Source organism: Passer montanus, unplaced genomic scaffold (assembly GCF_014805655.1).
Source record: "Passer montanus isolate IOZ18808 unplaced genomic scaffold, ASM1480565v1 scaffold8, whole genome shotgun sequence".
Lineage (NCBI taxonomy): Eukaryota > Metazoa > Chordata > Aves > Passeriformes > Passeridae > Passer > Passer montanus.
Window position 1 is genome coordinate 3,755,151 of NW_024373256.1, and position 16,249 is coordinate 3,771,399.

Below are 16,249 nucleotides of genomic sequence, written 5' to 3' on the forward strand. Positions count from 1 at the left end.
ATTTACACCAACCAGTCTCCCCTTTCAGCTCTAAATGTAAAAAGACTTCAAACTCTTTTTAAAACAGGACGTATGCCTTTGGTGAGCCCAGCAAGGTTCATCAGGAGATGGCAGCATCCATGAGGTAGTTATTAACACCTATTAGCAAACACCAATATGAAATAAATCAGAAATATCCAGTTTTTCTTCTATGTCTACCCAGAACTGAGGAATTACACGAAGCCAAAGAGGCCATTGCAGGTTGGCCTGCAATCTAAACACTCTTGCTGATTAACATGAATGCAGGACTGACTACACCTAATTTATAACAGAGGATTTATACCCTTATAAATGACAACAGACAGCCAATCAATAAAGGATGATAATAACTGCACATAATATCAAGGGAAATTAGAGTCAATTACAGGGTTTAAGAAAAAAGAGTGTGAAGTCCAAACCTGGGCCTTAATAGATGGAAGGTTAAGGTGCTATGATAGCTTAAAATGTGCAAATAAACAAGGTAATGAATTACAAGCATAATCACAAAAGGGATTCAAATTCTGTGGGCAAACCAATTCTCTGAAGAGCTCGGCTGTTTAGTGGGATAGAAAACATTAATCCTGGCTGAAGGAGAAGACTTCAAGAAAAACATTTCAAGGTCTGCTATAAATACTTCTAGAATGAGGTTGAGTGTGCCTAGGCTCCTCTGAACTATGAGACTTTGCATGCCCTAAGACAAAATATAGATAGCTCTTTCCCTAGTTGTTGTGGTTAATTAGTGTTGCATATGAATAATCTGTTCTTAAAGATCTCCCTACACCTCAAACTGTATCTAATCATGTTATAAGCTACTCCTAGTAACAATTAGCAAACAACTACATCTTCCCTGATTGAAAATTAACTGATGCACTGTAAATCTGCTAGGTTTTAAAACAGTGTAATTGTTTTATGACCAATGAAGTAGAGCCCATGTACTGTCCAGTGCTCAGCATCCAGCACAGCCCTGCAATTATGGGAATATATGGAAGCCTTAAGGACCTGGCACTTAATTATCCTACAGATTTTTATACCAATCTAGAGGTGTAAACATGCCTTACACTGGTTGTAAAAAGTAATTACATATCCTTTTGTTGGTGTAATTTATACTCTTCTTAAAGCACTTAGAAAAGTGTGGAGGAGCTGTAGCATAAAAATCAGGGCTTTAAAGATCATTTTATCTTCCCCTTTGAAAGTATCTGCACCATTCCTGAAATGCTTCAGAACTCTTTCTCCACGGGTTGTATTTCTCTTTTGCAATTTATTCCATATTTCCAAAACAAGGTATTCTGTGATTATCAGAACTAATGCAGCTGGGTCACTCTATCTCCTATACTGCATATGCAGCATCTTGCATGCCTTGGCCATGATAAAACCAATTCGCTGCCATATTTTCTCCAACTCTCCTGGCAGGGTAACCTCAGCCCCTGCCTATCACAGGTCCCATAAATCCATTCCCCAGGACCCCAGCTCTCATCAGCATTTCTATTTATTACTTCTGCTGCAGCTGACTCTGACCTGCAAGTGTGCCAACACATCATCACAAGGGTCAACAAAACAGATAATTTTTTGCAGCTTTTTCTACAACAGAGACAGAGCAAAGACTTGGCTCTGATCAGGCACTTGAAATTTGCAGGTGCTTCCTGCTCCAAGCTGTCTATCAAATTTGACTGAAGTGACCACTGATTTCCCAGGTTCTAAGGTGGGATTGCCAGCAGCACATCCCCTGAGGAAGCTGTGGGATGATCAAGGAGATCCTGCTGGGATTTGCTCACCTCCCTGCAGTGTGTACTCTGTCACAGGCCTGCTGAAGGCTCCCAGCCCAGCTCCGTTGTAAGATGCCACCTGGATTTCATACTGGGTCCAAATGATCAGGTCTTTCACCAAGCAGTAGTTGATTTCTGCACTGGTGATGTTTTTGTACTGGTACTCTCCCGGGAGGCCGGCCAGGCGATACCTGCCATATGGGGAGAAGAATTAGCTGCTTAATTAGATGGTATCAATTAAACAAAATATCCTGGCTGGAAAAATAGCTTCCTTTGTGAAGAGGCAATATGCAAAGTTTTACAGCAGAATTTTACCAAGAATAATGAAAAATAATCAGGAGGAACATAGCAATTCCTGATAAGACCATATCATGTTTGACTGCTATAGTATTTATAATCTGATCTCACTGAGATTACAGGCTCAGGGCTAAACAAAACGGGTATTTTATCCTGTTTTATGGTTGCAGAAAAATTACAGCTTTTTAAATGTGCCTTGTCTAGTAAAAGCTGTGATTTAGTACAAAAAATAGCCCAGATGTGATTTTTATCAGAGTGCTGCTGTAAATCAGCCTGAGAAATTGTTTTTTTCCCCTTCACTTCTGAAATCTGAAAAGGAAGAGCTCAGAGGGCTCTGACCTCCAGGAATCTCAGCTGCTGGCACCCCTGGCTTCCACCAGAATTTACTTTACAGAATAATTAAAATAAGGATTGAATACAGTTGACACTGAAGGGTTGGGTAAGAACTGGAGCTCCAGGAGAAGGGCTGTGTCAAACACAGGTGGGTGATAAATATCCCGAAACACTTTCTGCTGAGACACCAGCAGCTGAAACACTGAATATATTTTCTCATGTAAAAACTGTATTCCAGAAAACAGAGCCCCTTTGATGTGTCTCTTCAGGCCAACAAACTACAGAAAAAAACTAAATTATAGAAAACAAACAAACCTTGCAAATCTGTGAATGTGAATAATACTGTTTGTTTTCTTTCCTTTAGGAAAGCAGTACAGTGGATGCTCGCAATATGCTAATTCACAAAAAATCAAAAAACCAGAGGCCAAATAAGGGACACAAGGCATTACTGTTCCAGGAAAAAGACAAATATGGAAACATTTGTGTTTTTCTTCACCACACAACTTTTATACACTGTTACCCATCCTTTAATGCTTCACTGCAATCACCAAAAGTTTATTGACACAGAACAATTTCATTGACATCTTACAGAGACATTTTAAATTCATCTAATAAAATCAGTGCAATGTTTATGACTAGACAACTTCACGTGTTTCAGCCAGAGATTTTTGTTCTAAAATCTTCCTATAATGCGATCAGTTCTTAATCACTGACATCTCTATTTTCTGCTGCTTGCCTGACCATCCTTTAGCACACTTAATATTTGTAATGCTACACTAGTGTGATTCCATTTAGGAAATATAAATGGAAATAAAGAAATACCAGCCCTCAGCTGGGTTTATTGAATGTCTTGCTCCCCCTTTCTCTCTCTCTCCCCTGTGCAGGCTGTGTGCTCCCTGGCAAGTCAGTTCTTAGTGCAGCAATGCTCTGTTTCCTGCCCAGCAGACAAGGTGCAAGTGCTCCCGTGATTTAATCTGTTATGCTGTTAGCATGGCAGACCCCTAAATGCAATATTGGCAGTGAGAAAAAGGGCAGAGGAAGGAGGCCAGTTCAGAAATGTCATGTCTTCATGATTTTTCTCACCACGGACTTTGATGGATACTCCACATGACTTGTGCAGTGCACCTTCACTTTTAAAGATCAGGTGTTCCATCAATTTAGCATCTTGCATGTCTTGAGCTTTGGGTCTCTGGGATGGCTGGTGCTTTTCACTCTGCTACACCCTGATTCTGCAGAAATCAGTGCAGGAGCACTGTTCTTCAGTGCATGTTGCTGTGACTACACAATTCAACTGGGAAGAACAGTCTGGTTTATTACCTGGGACACCTGTGTTTTTATGTGATAATCTTAAATTCCTGTTCAATGAATGGTTTATCTGCTCTGCTGTCTAGACAAAGAAGGAAGATACAAGAAATGTTCACAGATTGAGTGTAATGAATATGAAGACTATTAAAGTGGAAAGAAATGTTCCAGCAAGGTCAGGGATCAATTATGCAAATAAATATTGTAGAAAGTACCAAAGTTAAACATTATTGGAAATGTTATATGGAGAAAACAGCACAGATTGCTAGAAGTAGGAGCCTATGCAATTGCTTTATAAAGGACTTAATGCTGAGACTAAGAAAGACTCCCTGGGAATAGCTGAGGAACTAATCCTACCACTGAGGAGACCAGTTTGAAGGGAAGAATTGCATACAGAATGTTTGCACCCCTGGCAGATGGGAACCCAAGACTCAGGACAAGGGTCTATCTGCAGGCAGAAGTTAAAGCACCTTTCCCCACTGATGGCTGAGAAAACATTTTAAACTGAGCCCAGCCCTAAAACCCTGCACCAGCAGCACTTGCACAAGGGGCTCCCTTCTGTGCTCTGTGCAGCTCACAGGGAGATGAACACACCCAACTCTGCCTGCAGACAGAGGGAACTTCCCAGGGATATTTTGGGAGCTCACCACCACTCTTAACATGACAAAAGCCTTTCCATCCATGCCAGCAAAAGTAGGAGCACAGCTTGAACAGGATGTTGGCATTTAAACTGCAGCATTTAGTTATCTTTTACAGTTTTGGAGGGCACTGTATTAAAAATGGCAGCAGCCTGCCTACAGAAGGCTGTAACCATCACTTGGAAATATGTCAGGGGCTGGGAGTTTTCCACAAAAAATGCCTCCTTTACTAGAGGTGTGGCCCTAGGTGGCTGCTAGCACTGCAGGGTATGGAGGATGCCAAATGAGCAGTAATCTGTAGTGGAATTGGGTAGGAGTGAATACTGTGTCCCAAAAAATCACCTAAGGGAAATGCTCTGCAAAGTCTCTCAAGTGGCAACATCCTTTCTAACACAATGAATGCTGGGTGAGCTGCCAGACTGGATGGGTGCAGGATTCCCAGTTACCTGCCCGAATGTGTTTCTCATTAATAAATATAGACAGGACTGAAAGGATCTTACTCAACTGGCTGATTTTCAAAACCAAACCAAGGTCTGCCATGAACCATCTGACCTGTCATTCCCTCTCTCCATTTTGTTTGGCACAAAACTGAAGTTTATTGATTCTTTTGCTGCTCCTCCATAGGCAGGAGCCTGTTGTGTCTTTGATAAATTTAATTAACCTTTTGAGCAGGGAGCTGAGCTTGTAATAAGCAAATATACATCTGCATAGGCTGCACTGTACCAGTGTCCCATGTGAACACTTGCATTACTTAGAGCTTCACTTCCCTTTGAAAATTGAATAAAAGGATTTTGTGAGTCTCCACAGGTCCTTTGGAACAGCTGATGGAGCCCTCAGACTCTGCAGGACAGACAGCCCAGAATTTAACTGGCTGCACCCTTGTGACTCCTTGAAGAGCTGATGTTTTCTCATATTTAACAAACCAGGGCAGCCTGAGCATTTGCACGTAGTAACTAATATCTTTAATTCAATAAGAAACAGCTCTTATTACACTCTTAACTCACACCATTTCAACTCCCTTGTGCACACCTGGACCTATCTCTGGACTTCCCAGGTTAAGAAAGGACTTACCTTAGGATGTAGCCATGAAGAACCCCATTGTGCTCACTCTCAGGAGGAGGCTGCCACTGGACCATGATGGACTGGTTGGTTCTCCCACTGGCCACGATGTTTTTAGGGGGGGCACTGGGGGGCTCCTCAGGTAGCATCAACCTAAGTACAAAAGAATGTGATGGACATGGGTGTTGAAAAAAATCATAAATAACAGTCTATTTCCTGAATCCACTCCAAGTGAACCACTCTTTTATCACAGTCTGATGACTAGAAAGAAATATAATACTGATCAAACTGCTGAAGACATGCATGAAATAGTTACAACAAATCAACATAATAGGAAATCAGTTAAGCAAGCAACAAGACAGACAGCTGAGGTAACCCTATTCTCTTGGAATCACCCAGGCTGCTACAACTCTTTAAAAAGATTACAAGCCTGAATGAGTAAGAGCTCAGGTCCAGTGTCTGTGACTCCTTCCAAATTGTTTCTTTCAGCTTTTTCAATATTTTTCATATCAAACTCCTACATTTTGAAAAAGCCATTTAGAGTTCAGCTGTTCTGCAATTCAAGCTTGCAGCAAGCTTTGGTTCACAGAAGAAGGGGGATGCATTTGAAACTGAATATGATGAAGCCATCCTTCTCTGTCACATCTGGGTAAATTCCAGAAGTGACATTACCATGACAGGGTGAGAGCTGTGCTCCTGCCCAGGCTAACTGCTGGGGCTTAACACAAGAGCAAAATGTAATTTCCAAGATTCTGCTCAACTGATACTCTGGAGTATGAAGACACCTCTCCCATGATGTGCTGAGCTCTTGCATCCCCCAAATGCCATCATTCCCAACTCCTGCCAGCTGCAGGGCACTCTCCAGAGACCTGGGAAATGGCAACTTCTCCAGGGACCTGGGATGTGGCAACTTCTCCATCTTCCAATCATTCTGCGAAAGTTTATTTTATTCCTTCAATCCCAAGCAGCATTTTCCCCTCCCCAGGTCACTGTCCCTTCAGCACACAGACACTGCCTGTCATTACCTGCTGGTCTCGGTGCTGTAGCGGCCCTTTCCCACCTGGTTGACTGCACACACCCTGAACTGGTAGGTCCTGGCTGGAGTGAGGCCACTCACAGTGACACCGGTCATCTTCGGGTCAAGGTTTGACAGGTGAACCTTCCAGGGAGAATCTGTTGGAAAAATTAGCATGGGAAAAAAGAAAAAACAGATGAAAGTCTCTGTCAAAAGCCCTGCAGAAGTGAGAAAACGCCTCTGACTGCTCAGAGCTCTTGGTGCTTGCTTCCCTCAGAGGAACTTTGGGAAGAAGTTTCTTTTCAGCAGAAGAAACCTTCCTGTCAGCCCACACGGTTATGCAGATTGCACATTTGTCTACTGGAAAGTGATGCTGCACATGTCATGGCATAATAAATAAAAACTATATTCATTAACATTTTAATAAAAGAGGAAACAAGCATGATAAAGACAGATGGGCTGTGTATTTCACAACCCATCTGTTTGGCAGGCCATCACACCACCACACCCATGAGTGGCTCTGGTGGAAGGATTCTAATGAAATTCACAGTCAGTTTGGAATATCTTCCTACCCAGCTTGCAAGCAGGTGTAGAAGCGTGACTCTCTCTGCCAAATCAGCCCTTTGCTGCAAGACCTGAGAAAGCTTCAGCTGCTGATTCTACGTGTCTGCAGTCTTATTTTTTTTTTTCCTAGTGATATTATTCAGCATGGAATCTAATTGTCCTAGGAAGATTCCCTGGTAGAAAGAGCCCTGGCAGCACTCTAAACCCCTCACTGTCAGTTCACATTCTTGCCACATCAAGCTCCTCTGATGCCCAAATTACATTTACAAGTTTTCAAAGAGGTCAGAAATGAAACATGTTGAAAATTAAATATTCTGACTTCTTCTCTCCATAGCCTGGTGTCACACATTCTCCCTGATGTCATGACTGAAATAGTCAGGGAGAGGTGACATTTGGTCTGCATTGCAACAGTACAGCAACAGAATCAGCCAATTTGAAGATTTGTTCAGTTTTTAAATAATACCAGCTGTTTTCATGCTCCCTGCTCAAAATTACTAACACTTCTGGAAATTGCTGAGGAGCTCGCTGTAGATTTTGGCAACGTTATCTGTGCATGTTGCTCATCAGAAGTGCATCGTGGCTCCTGGCAGGTCACCTCAACGTCTGCCTGAAAATGAAGATGAGATGTCCCAAACGTGGAAGGCTGCTAAACTTCACACCAAGACAGAAGCCACTCATTTTGTGCTTTTCTGGCAGATTCCTTAGCAAGTTTAAGTCCTCTAGGGTGTGATGCCAGTTGGGCTATAAACACTGCATCTTCAAATTACTCCAAATGTATTTATTCCACTAAGGGCCTTGCCAGAGCAAAGTCTTTTTTAACAGGAAAACTGACACAGCAGAATACTAGGAATGCTGGAGAGGGACATTTGTACAGCAGTGAAGGTCTGTCTTTGCCAATTGTTGATTTACCAACAGCCACTTTGGCTGCAAGATCTTGATGCCAATTTATCTTAGCTGAACATTGGATTTCTTTTAGAGAGCCCTTAGAGGAAGCACACCTGTGCCATCTAGAAAAGTGTTGCTTAGGAGTTTTTTGTACCTTAGCTCCTTCTGATTTTCACAGGCTTCCCTTGAGACTTCCCAAACAGCCTTGTTACAGCCAGAGTGCACAGCAACAAATCAAGGGAAGCTGGAGTTAAGGTATGGCTGACCTAGTGCACTGCCTGAAGGAACTTCCTGAGGAAAATGGAAGAGGGGAGTGAAATACCCTTGTATGAGCTACTTGGGCAGTGGTCCGTTTCCTAGAGCATTTCATTTGTTTACTGCCAGTGTAAACACCACCTGAGAGTGCTTAACCCAAGCAGCTCAATGTAGTGAGCAGTTTGATTCAACAACAGGCCCTATTAATCTCCTCAGCACCTTGGGGCTTTGCTCTGTTTATATGCTGCATCTGTAGAATACTTTATTAATTCTTTTTCCTCTCCTGGTGGAAGATAAAAGATCTGGCAGGAAGAGAGATTAAACTGGAAACTAATATAAACGAAGCCTATTCATCTCCTGGGCACTCTGATTCAGAGAGGAGGGCGGTTCAGGGAGCATTTGCTCACTCCTGGAGCACTGGATACACTGAGTGTGCAGAGTATCTTTAAAATTTAAATGTCAAGTCTTTTTTTTTTTTTACAGTCAATAAACAAAGCACTCCAAAAAAATGGATCTCCCTCTTTAGATACACACAACCAACTCCAGGATTGTGCAGAAGCTCTTTTCACTGTGGAGAAGAGTAATTCTGACAAGGGAAACATGCCATAAAATTTTTAACAGCACCTCTCCTGTCCTCCAGGGATGGCTGTCACTCACCTGTCCCAGGAAGCCTGGAGAAGCTCCACAGTGACAAAAGACTTGCCAGGTCAAACTATTAAAAAAGCCTCTGTTAGACTGAACAGACTCTGCTAATCCTTCATTTAACTTAAGCTGCCCAGAACATACTCTGGGCTCTGCTGCTCTTCCCCCATAATTGCTGCTGTCTGAACAACTTCCATGTTGAGCTGTCTGTCGTCTTACAAATATTGGCCATTCTGAATTAACTCTGATTGCCTCTCCAGCTTAATTTATTGGAAATGAAGAATCTCACAGACTGTTCTCTGGTTTACAATGTCATTTTGGGGTTTTAGAAATTACATTTTTTTTCTGTCATGAATTTTTGGATGTGCTTGTGACGCATTCAATAACTTTGGCTATGTGCCAAGAGGCATTGCATTTCTTCTCTATTTCCCTGTCTACACTACAGTTCATGCATTAATTGCAATTTCCCAAAAAATCATTTCTAATTTGATATTACTGATCAGATCTACTGCAGAAAGCTGATTTTTGCAGGTTTGGAACACATTTCCATCTCTTTCCTTCTCCAGGGGGTTTTGCATAGATGGCAGCATAGGAATTTGCTGCACTGCTGGAATACACTGAATTCATCTTTCAAACCTTTGTAGCAATATGATATTGCACAAAATCCAAATGAAAGCTCAATGGCTCACCCTTTGTTTGATAGGACCTATGCAAGGTCTACAAGCTGCATGAAAAAAGGATCTTTTAAAATTATCAACTCTAGATCTGAGTCGCAATCATAATGACAATGCAGTTTTACTATGATTTTTGCAAAGATTTATCAATGAGTTCAATATTTGCCATTTGAATATTCTTACCAAATTCAGGAGGCCAATTAATAGGTTTCAGTTAAGCATGTAGAGGTGCTTTCCACAGGAGCTTTTATTATATCCTCATTGGCACAACATGATGAATCTGAATTATATCATCACCTCACACAGCAGATATCCCAGAATACAATAAAACAAAAATGGGCTTTTATCTTAATTGTCCTCAGCAGAATTCTACAAGTCTTAATTCATTTCTTCAGTTAAAAGACTATTCAGAATATTTTTTGATTAATTCCTCCAGTCTAAACCTCTTTGGAATAAAATAAGCATATCCCCTCCTAACTCCATGAAGACACTTCATTGGAATTCGGAGGGAAATTGCAATGGGGCTAAACAGGTCATGAAACATCCAAAATTATATTAGTGCAAATGACAGCAATGCATGGCACTATTTATTTGAAAATCCTATTTCAAATCAAGGTTCACATTCTTGGCTCCGTGTGGGCAGGAATACTTAATGACTGTGTTTCCTTGGAACTGTGTTTTTCAAATTAGATTATAAATTTGCCCCCAAATGTTTAAGGCCATATGTCTCAAGTCACCCACAGACACAGTCTACTGTGAATACTTGTATTTTGAGAATTATTGCATTGTGCCAAATACATTAATTTTAAAAATTAGGTGGCTAGAGTCGTTCATATTCCCAGCAATTTATGTGCACGATCTGCCACTGTTTTCTTCCCTCTAATTAAAATAAGGGTTTTGTATCTCTTTAGTGAATTGATATTAATGAAAAGGAGTTCTAATCCATGCCAGGTGGAGTGACACGCCTCCCTCTAATGCAGCTGGTAATTAAACCCCTGAAATTTATACTTGTTATTTTGAATCCTCTTCAGCTATTTCTCTGCAACAGACACTGTTATGTATTCATTGATGGCAAGTGCTTCAAACCTACCATGGGTACTAAAGCTGTGAGAAATTTATCCTAAACAAAACAGCTAAAAATCTCAACAAAACAAGGCCACTTTTCAGCACCTGTAACCAAAACTCTCAAACTCCAAACATTCAAACTCCACAAGAACTAAGAAAAAAATCTACACAGCATTGCTAACTAGAAAATAAACTCTAATTCTGACGTCCTTCCTTAACATTTGAAAGTGAAGAGGGATTGGGATGGGAGGTGCATTGCTCTGCTGTGACAGTGACAGAGCCCGTGGAGGGTGTTCCCTGTCTCCCCGACAGTCACTCCTTCTGCAGCACAAACCCCAAACAGAAATTGTCTTTGAAAAGCAAAGAGAGTTTCTGCAGAGTCATATCAGGCCAAACTCTACCTACACAACATCAAATGCCAGCTTTGTGCACAAACAGTGCTGGGGATGGCTGGGAACAAAGGAAGGTGATGATTTCCAGAGGAGCAGGAGGTCTGGAGAAGCTAAATATTAACCACACACTGCTGAGATCAAAATAACCCTGAAAAACAAACACTTCAGGAAAATAGAAACCAAAACAAGCCAGTGTCAGTCTGCAGACATTTCAGTCAGTGTTCCAAACCAAAGCCACTGCTGACATTGCTGCACTGTTCTGTATATATGGAACAAGAGAGCACAGCAACAATGGAATATCCAAGGGCTCAGATTCTTCCCCATTCTACTTCTGTGGGCAATCATTTACACATTGCACATAAAAGCAAAGTAAACAAAGACAAAAATGTAAAGGACAGCAAGACCTGGGATATATCTGGGAGTGAAGATGCTCAGTTCACAACAAAGCTGGCCTGTGTTTGGCTTTTGCAGGTTTGAGCTGTGGCAGAACACAGACCTGTGCTTTGAGACAATGAGAGCCTCTCAGTGGCAGACTGCAAACACATCAGCCAAAATTATTTGATCTAACACAGAGTGAGCAGTGGTTCCCAGGACCCTGTGGTGTTCTCAGGGACTGTGTGCATGCTTTCCAAAGAACTACTGTTGATTTTGGCTCAGCCTTCGACAAATTTCAGTGAATTAATTCTAAAATGATGGCACATCTACCCCATTCCTATACAACTGCAAAGCATCCTTGGTAGAAAGGACTTGAAGACCTTCCAAACTCCTCCATGACAAAAGAAAGATGATGGAATGAGATGATCTTCAAGGTCCCTTCCAACTGAAACAATTCAATAAAATTCTCCTGGCATTGAATGAGCTGCCTTTTCTTTTAGGGACTTGTCCCAGTCAATGATCCCACTGCAGGATCCAAGTGCACATGTTCTGCCACCTCTGTGCTGTCTCTGTGTAAATACAGCTCTAGGACCTTTGCATCATGTTCCCCGACTGGTACTTCACTAACTTACCATCAACAAAGCCACTGGGAAACAAGGAGCAGAAGGGAAACATCCTTGGGCAAAAGACCAGGGAAGGAAAAGAAATAAAACAGGCAGTTACTGGCCTGTAGCTATGGGAGGGGAGAGAAGAGTGAAAATAAAAAGGAAGATGGTGATAAAAAGGTAGAGAAGGAGTATGAGTGCAGGATTGTGGATTTTCTTACTCATTTGTTGCAAAAAGATCCGAAGTCTTTGATTGAAAAGAACTATTTTAAGGGCAGCAGTCCTGGGCATGACTTTGGATTTCTGCTAGGATTAGAGACCTGCACTTTGCTTAACAGTTGTCAAGATCATTGGTTCTGGGACCTCCACATCTGAGGAGCTATGCACTCCAGCCTGCAAAGCCAAAGACTTGTATGTGATCTGAAGCTCAAGTTTCCCCTCAAGCTCTCAGTGTGGCAAAACAAACTGCTGCTCTCCAGATAATCAGAAATCAGAACTGTTTCACATTCAGTTATGCAGTGACTAATTTCCACATGTCACAAAAAGTGATGCTCTTAATTTTTTCATCAAGAATCAATTGTTCAGCTTGGATTTCCAGCTCCTAGGGTGATAGAGATTAGAAAGTATTGCCAAGGTGACCGATTTCCATATACCCTCATCTTTCCATCAGCTCCTAAAGAGGCATTAGCAATGTCCCTGAATAACCTTGCAGACTGAGAGCCACGGAGGGACTGGTGTACAGCATGATAAAACTGGCAAGTGGCAATTCCCAATGCCCAGGTTTGTAATGCAAGAAGTCAGATATTTGGATTGCACTCAAACACCCTCTATCTAAAGGAAGGGTGTAAAATGATAATCTAGAGAAAGCAGAGAAAACATATGAGCCCACAGAGAGGTAAGACAGCAACTCCTCCTGACATCCAAGTTTGTTCCTTTGACAGACCATCAGTTCCTTGAATTATCCTCTTCTCTGCATCTTTTAGGTGAAACTGGGGCTCTGAATGCACCAAGAAATCCATGAAACTGGACAAAAAGCCACGGGAAGGAACAAACTGACTACTGTTGTACTGAGGAATGAGTTGTGCCTCAAGTCTGGCTGGCAACACCAGAGGTAGAACTAAGTCCTGTAAATAAATCCCTCCATCTCAGCCTTCTTTATCATCCCACTCCTTCAGCGTGCAAACACTCGAGTGCAAAACCCCTTTGTGCAGGCTTAAGCAAACTGCAGCAGCACTTTGTCAGCAGCTCTGGGGAGGGATGAGTCTGAAGTACTCATTAAGAGCACCACGAGGCTAAGAAGTATTTGACTTACTGTTCTCAGAGAGCTCCACCACGTAGTAGAGCACGGGGCTGTTGCCGTCGAAGGGGCGCACCCAGGAGAGCACCACGCTGCGGCTGTAGGAGGAGTTCAGGGTGGCCACCAGGTTCTGAGGGGAGTGAGGCAGCTCTCTGCAGAGGAAAAGGGTAAGAGAAGGGGAAAAAAAAAAATAAACCAGCACATAAAAATTAATCTATATTTCATTCAGCTCCAGTCTTACGGGCAGTTAAAGGCGGGCGACATCAGCCCCCTGTGATGATGGATATAAAACCACCAGCAGCTATTGTACAATTAAATAAATGAAAGGCATCTTGGAATTCTTCACAACTTTATCCTGTTTTGGGGGGAAAAAAAATTATGCTGAAAAGTCCCAAGGCTGATGCATAAAACAGCTAATGGACATGTCGCCGAATGTGGCAAAAAGCCAATTTTCATCCTGTTTTTTACTGAGCAAGTTGGTCAATAAATTTCCTCTCACTTCTTCTCCTGTCTTACAATGATGTCCTACAATGTGACAGCAGTGATACGTATAAACAGTAAAACACATGGGAGATATGATTTAACATGGAATTTTTCATACTCAAGGAAGCAGAAGACATTGACACTATCCACACAGAGCGACTAATCAAAATTACCATATGTATTCTTAGGCTACAGAACAGCTTGATTTACTCACGGATTCAGGCTTATCCTGTCATGGGTAGAATCCTTCCTCCTTATAATAAGGATTTTTTTGGAAGCACCCAACCAGAAAATGCAGTGAAAATGCCTGCAGAAACCCCATGGAAATACAACATAAAACATTTCAAAAACAAAAATAAAACAGGAGCTCAATTAAAATGTGTAATTTCTATACATAAAGGAAATTTGTGGAAAAACATTTCATTTGTACCCATTGGCTGAAAGTGGGAGCTGCATGGTGAAGTGAGAACACTAAATTCTGCTGCAACCCTTAAATGCTGATGCGTTTTAAGAGATAAAAGCCCTTCAGCATCATACTTAAGCATGATTTTTGCTCCTTATCATCCTGATTTCTAAGGAGAGCAAGGATTTTGTAGTGAAGGAAATGCAGGGAGGGCCAGTTTTTACCCATTCAATCTGCCTTCCTCCTCAGGAAGGCTGAGGGTGACCCTTCCACAGCTCAGGCCAGAGCAGAAAGCCATGAGGGCACTCACATGCTTAAATTAAAAATGCAGCAATTCCTGCTTGTGATGTATTTTGCCACTGAAGGCTCAGAGTTATTTAAAAACCTCAACTCCTCAGCCACTCACCAAAATAAATACAGGCTCTGGCTCCAAGCCAGAACAATAAATATATCCTGGATTTCAGTTTCTACTGGAAGATTGAGGAACATATGGAGAGCCAGACAATAGTTTTATTATTTTTCTGTTAAGCTGTGAATGCTTTTGTTTACGCATTTCTGATGGATACACACAGTGGAGTTAGCACCAAAAAAAAAAAATTTTAAAAAAATTGCTGGAAGAGCCAAAGAGTGGCAAGAAAAACACACAGCTAATGAGGCACCAGAAGCAGAAGGCACTTCCCTGCCCACCTCTCTCCAGGCAAGAGGGGTTGATATTTCCTAAGGCTAAACCTGAGACTCAAAGCCTTGTCTCATCTCATTTGACTTTAAACGCAGAACCAAATTAGCAGCACGGTGACCCCAGGCTCTTTCTGTAGTAAACATGGAATGACACCTCAGGGTGTGATTCAGATCTCAACTTCATTAAATTGCTTGCTTGAGATGCCTTGATGGTGAGGAGTTTAAGTTGGCTGTTCTCACTCCTTTCTGGGCGTGCACTGACAGCTCAGACATGGCCACGCTGGGGCTAAAACAAACAGCAGGCACAGCAAGGATCATGTGGGGGCCCAAAGGGAGTAGATTTTGAGCACAGCACTGTGAAATTTTGGATAAATATGTTTAGGGAAGAGGGGGACCTGGAAACAAAGCAGGAGGGCAGCTGACCTGGGAGACAGAGTGTGGCTGTCACTGGAAAGCGTGGGGGTGTAGGATACGGCCATTTACCCAAGGACTACAGGAGTGTGCTGCTTAATCTTGAATGAAACATTAAATTATAATAAACATTAAACCTCCACCACAATTTATCATTATGTCCTAGGCAAGCTGGTTGGAAAAGTTTTTGTGATTAAGCTGGCAAAGGTAATTACTGAAGGGAAGAGTGAAACCTCTTGTTGCTACATGGCTCACACAAGTCCCAGTCCCCACCTCATTTATCACCAGTCCCTGTGAGGAAGAGCTCAGAGAGGGGCTGTGGCTCCAGCTCCTCCTGGAAGATGATGGCCACAGAAGCAGCAGTATGGGAGGAATGGCTGAGGGGGAGCTCACAGCAGATTATCCCCATGTTTCTGCTTTTCTGGGCAGCAAATGAGCACTGCTGGTATATATTGTGGGTATTTTCAAGGTGTGCATTTATAACTCTTGATGTCCCATACATTAGAAGGGCTCAATTAACAGCTCACTTGAAGACAGAGACTACACAATTAAGAAAGACTTAAAGCTCAGTCTCTTTTTCCAAGTGCACAAGACACAGAAGACTTTTGAAAAAGTTTCCCTGTTTCCCCTGTTTTTTAAGTGCACAGACTGGGTTAAAACCTGGGGTTTTGTTTGCTTAGGATTTGGGTTTAGTAGCTTTTTCTCTCAGATTGACAAGGACAATCAGCAGCAGCACAAGGGAAATGGGCACTTTCTGTTCAGACAGAGATTGAGTAGCGTGAGCTGCTGCCTCCATCCAGGACACCCCATCCACAAATATCACAAATATTGGGTTTGTCTTTACCCAAACGTGTCCATGCTGAACAGCAACAGATGGTGCTCACAGATTTAAACCCCTCGAGGCAAACAGAACAAGTGCCTAAGAAACACACCTGGACAGAAATGAATATTTAAAGCTACAAGACATTTCAGCACAGGAGTGTACCTCTCTCATTGTAGTATGCAAAAGCAGAGATTAAAAAGTAGTAATTTCTACTTTAGTATGCACTTACAGTTTGTCTCCTTCTCATTTGCTACCACATACCCTGTGGAAGG

General features: G+C 42.1%; 1 protein-coding gene across 6 annotated transcripts in view; it reads right to left on the reverse strand.

Moving 5' to 3' along the window:
- Positions 1–16,249, reverse strand: part of SDK1 (sidekick cell adhesion molecule 1) — a 385,608-nt gene that overhangs the window by 113,101 nt on the left and 256,258 nt on the right. For all 6 annotated transcript variants that reach the window (XM_039732208.1, XM_039732207.1, XM_039732210.1 and 3 more), the window contains 4 exons: positions 13,195–13,331; positions 6,436–6,583; positions 5,423–5,563; positions 1,791–1,972 (listed from right to left, as the gene is read on the reverse strand). In XM_039732208.1, coding sequence (XP_039588142.1) covers positions 1,791–1,972; positions 5,423–5,563; positions 6,436–6,583; positions 13,195–13,331 — 608 coding nt within the window. The remainder of the gene's footprint in view (positions 1–1,790; positions 1,973–5,422; positions 5,564–6,435; positions 6,584–13,194; positions 13,332–16,249) is intronic.